This window comes from Cariama cristata, unplaced genomic scaffold (genome assembly GCF_000690535.1).
Source record: "Cariama cristata isolate BGI_N322 unplaced genomic scaffold, ASM69053v1 scaffold6987, whole genome shotgun sequence".
NCBI classification, from domain to species: domain Eukaryota; kingdom Metazoa; phylum Chordata; class Aves; order Cariamiformes; family Cariamidae; genus Cariama; species Cariama cristata.
This window is the reverse complement of record NW_009624844.1, coordinates 44,876-47,922: the sequence shown is the minus strand read 5'-3', so window position 1 is coordinate 47,922 and position 3,047 is coordinate 44,876. Positions and strand designations below refer to the sequence as shown.

The following is a 3,047-nucleotide window of genomic DNA, read 5'->3' as shown; positions in this document are numbered from 1 at the left end:
GCTGTTGCGGTCTCTGGCGCGGGGCCGAGTATTTGGGCTGCCCTCCTGGTTTTGCTCCTCGCTGCTGGAGTCAGTGCTACACCACGTAAAGCCCCAGATCGGCAAATCCAAGGCTTTGGCTGCCAGTTGGGGGTTTTGCCCTGTTTGTTCGGGACGTACCCTGGAAGAGCCGTCTCATGTCGAGTCCCTGGGACCCCCCCGTTGCAGCCCATCCTGCTCCGTAGCCACGGCAGGGTGTAGCACCCAAGAGCTTGGGCACAGTCAGCGGTGGCCAGGGGCTCTCGTGGGCAGCAGCGTCCCAGCCTGCCACCCCCCCTGGGGCAGAAACAGCCCCCCAGCCCAGGAGGCGAGGGCCTCGCTGTCCTCAGCAAAGGCAGCTGGAGAACGATGCCTTTTTAGTTTGGGGTGCCCTCCAGCCTGTGCCGCAGAGCTTTGCCCTGCAGAGAGGGAGTGGGCTGGGGGTTTGCAGGGGGCATCGGGGCAAACTGCTTCTTGTAGAGAGCACTGCTGTACTGCAGCTCCGGGGTCACCAGCCGCCGGCACATGTGCTCCGTCTCCTTATCCAAGCCCTGCTTGAGGTTATAGCCCAAGATCTTTGCGTTGCCATGCTGCAGCGGCCGCAGGGACGAGTCCTTGATGTCCTTTGGGGCCACGCTGCCCATCCCTTGCAGGCAGATCCTCGCCAGCTCTGCCTGCCTCTCTCGCAGCGCCTTTACTTCCCGCTGCATGCGCTCCCTGCCGATGTCGCGGTTGATCCTTTCCCAGAAGGTCCTGTTGAAGTGGGTGTAGATTTCCCAGTCCAGCCTGTTCCAGTCCTTTATCTTCTCCACGATGGAGTCTGGGATGGGGGACTTGGTGCTGCTGTCCCTGCTGTTGAGCGGGAAGAAGACAACACTGTCCAGGTCCCAGCAGAGCATCTCCTTCAGCAGCACCATGGACTCGTCAAAGTATTCGGAGATGAGGAGCAAGTCGAAGGACGCCTCGATGGCCTTTAGCATGAGTTGCACCCGCTCAGCGGAGACCTCTGCGTCGGGGTTGAAGCCAAAGTCGAACGTCATGAGGTTTCTGGCGTAGTGGCTGTCACCGTGCGCGGGGTTGTAGTACTGGTAGGGCTCGCTGAGGAAATCCTCCAGGCTGCGAGCGCGGGAGAAAGCCGACGTGCCCTTGTAGTACACGAAGGAGGACTCCATGAGCTGCACAGGGTTCCTCAGGATGGAGAAGTAGACGGCTGAGCTGGAGACCACTTTCTCCACCTGCGGAAGAGAAAAAGCAGGTTTTAACGGAGGGGTAGGGAGAAGGGACCTGCTCGCTCACAATCCTGTGCTCTGCTGGAACGCAGAAACGCTGGCTGGGGTTGGAGATGGTGGGTGCCGGGGAGGGCTTCAGGGTGCAGCTCATCAAAGGAGCACTTGTGTCAGCTGTGGGGAGCCCCAAAGAGGTACACGGGGTGAGCAGTGACCAAAGCTCCCCGCTACGTACTGCCTGGGTGGCCTGTCCGGGCTTGAGATACATCCTAGCTCCTTGTCTTTCCCCAGATCTGCATGTCCTCAAGTGGCATCCAGAAGGTTGGATGCTGGGCACGGCTGACCTGAGCTGATGTGCTTAAGGCGTTCTTCTCTTGCAGCTGGTGCCCTCTGGGCCTCTCCAGTGAGCAAGACATCTCCAAGGGCCCACCAGAGGAGAACGAGATGATAGTTGCTGACTGCTACACACCCTGTCCCCTGGCTTGCCTCAGGTCACAGCACAATCGTTCATCAAACCTGTTTACAGAAGCTCTCAGGAGATGCCCATACCATGCAAGGTACCTGGGGGCAATCCTGTCTCGCTCTAGCTTCATCTCCGAAGAGTTTATGTGCTCTACAGGTGTCCCACCTCGCTCCCCACGAGCCCCTCTCTCCTTTCCCCGTTTACCCTTCCCAAGGCATCGCAGCTTTGCCCGTACCTCCGGCTGCAGGAATCGCATGTGGTGGCAGAGGATGTTGAACTGCCGAGGGCTCCTGGGGGAGAAACCCCTCACGAACTTTGCCAAGAAGTGCTGCGGGTAGAAGAACTGGTTGCCACCCCCGACGGGAAAGGCGAAGGTGAGGTTGTGCATCTCGCCGAAGCGGAAAAGGATGTTCATGACGGTGCTGCTGGCACTCTTGTGGACTTTCAGGAAAACAACGTTGGTCTTGGGCTCACATGTCGCCCCTTTAGAGGAGACCCTTCTGGCCTGCTGGCCTTCTCCAGGTGTCACCTTCTCAACCTTAGAGACTTCTGTCCAGTTTGGGAAAAATCCCCTCTCCAGGTCTCTCTTGTAAGAGTCCTCTGCCTGTGGAGGTTGAGCTGAATTTGGCAGGGCTTGGTTAAGCCAGCTGCCCCACTGATGCTGAGGGGAACTTACGGCTTGAGGCTGAGATTGGCTCTCTACCACCGCCTGCGTCATTCCTGGTGGTGACATTCTCCTGTGCTCTTCTGTGGGTATTCTGTTTGCAAAGGTTATGAACTTGTTGGTGACAGCATCAGCATGTCCAAAAATTGCAGAGAACCTCCCAGGAAGACTCGGAGAAGGACCCTCCCTGGTTGCTTTTCTCAGACCAGGAAGCTGGGATTTGGGTCTCGTGGATAAAAGAGGGGCTTTCACGTTCTTGCTGCTCTCCACGGGCTGCCACGTCCAGCGCTCCTCTTGGTTGCCTGGGCTGCTTTCCAGTGGGGTCTCCTGGCTGAAGTACGGATGCAGCTGAAAAACATCCTGAGCGCTCTCAGTTGAAGGGGGATCTGGCACGGCTTTCCTCTGCCACTGCGGGGTATCGTCCTCCCACAGCAGGTCGGGGGTCTGGAGGGCATAGCTGAGCCGCTTCTGGCCACGGTTCGTGGTCTGCTGCAGGGCATGCTCCAGGTTGCACCGGCAGTTTCTGTAACAGGGAGGATGTGAGGCTCAGCTGCGGAGGATGGAGGGCAGCTCCTCTACAGCCCAACGATCCCACCCCTCAGCGCGTTCCCCCATCTTTCTCGGGGTGAGTGGCATTGCTGGTGCGTGTAGGACTTGACCGCTGCCCTGGGAGGCT

At 58.7% G+C, this 3,047-nt stretch overlaps 1 protein-coding gene across 1 annotated transcript in view; it reads right to left on the bottom strand.

Moving 5' to 3' along the window:
• Window positions 1-395: 395 nt before the first annotated feature.
• Window positions 396-3,047, bottom strand: part of LOC104164103 — a 7,878-nt gene continuing 5,226 nt past the window's right edge. The window contains exons 5-7 of the mRNA XM_009703332.1: window positions 2,384-2,894; window positions 1,943-2,311; window positions 396-1,253 (exon numbers count right to left, since the gene is read on the bottom strand). Coding sequence (XP_009701634.1) covers window positions 396-1,253; window positions 1,943-2,311; window positions 2,384-2,894 — 1,738 coding nt within the window. The remainder of the gene's footprint in view (window positions 1,254-1,942; window positions 2,312-2,383; window positions 2,895-3,047) is intronic.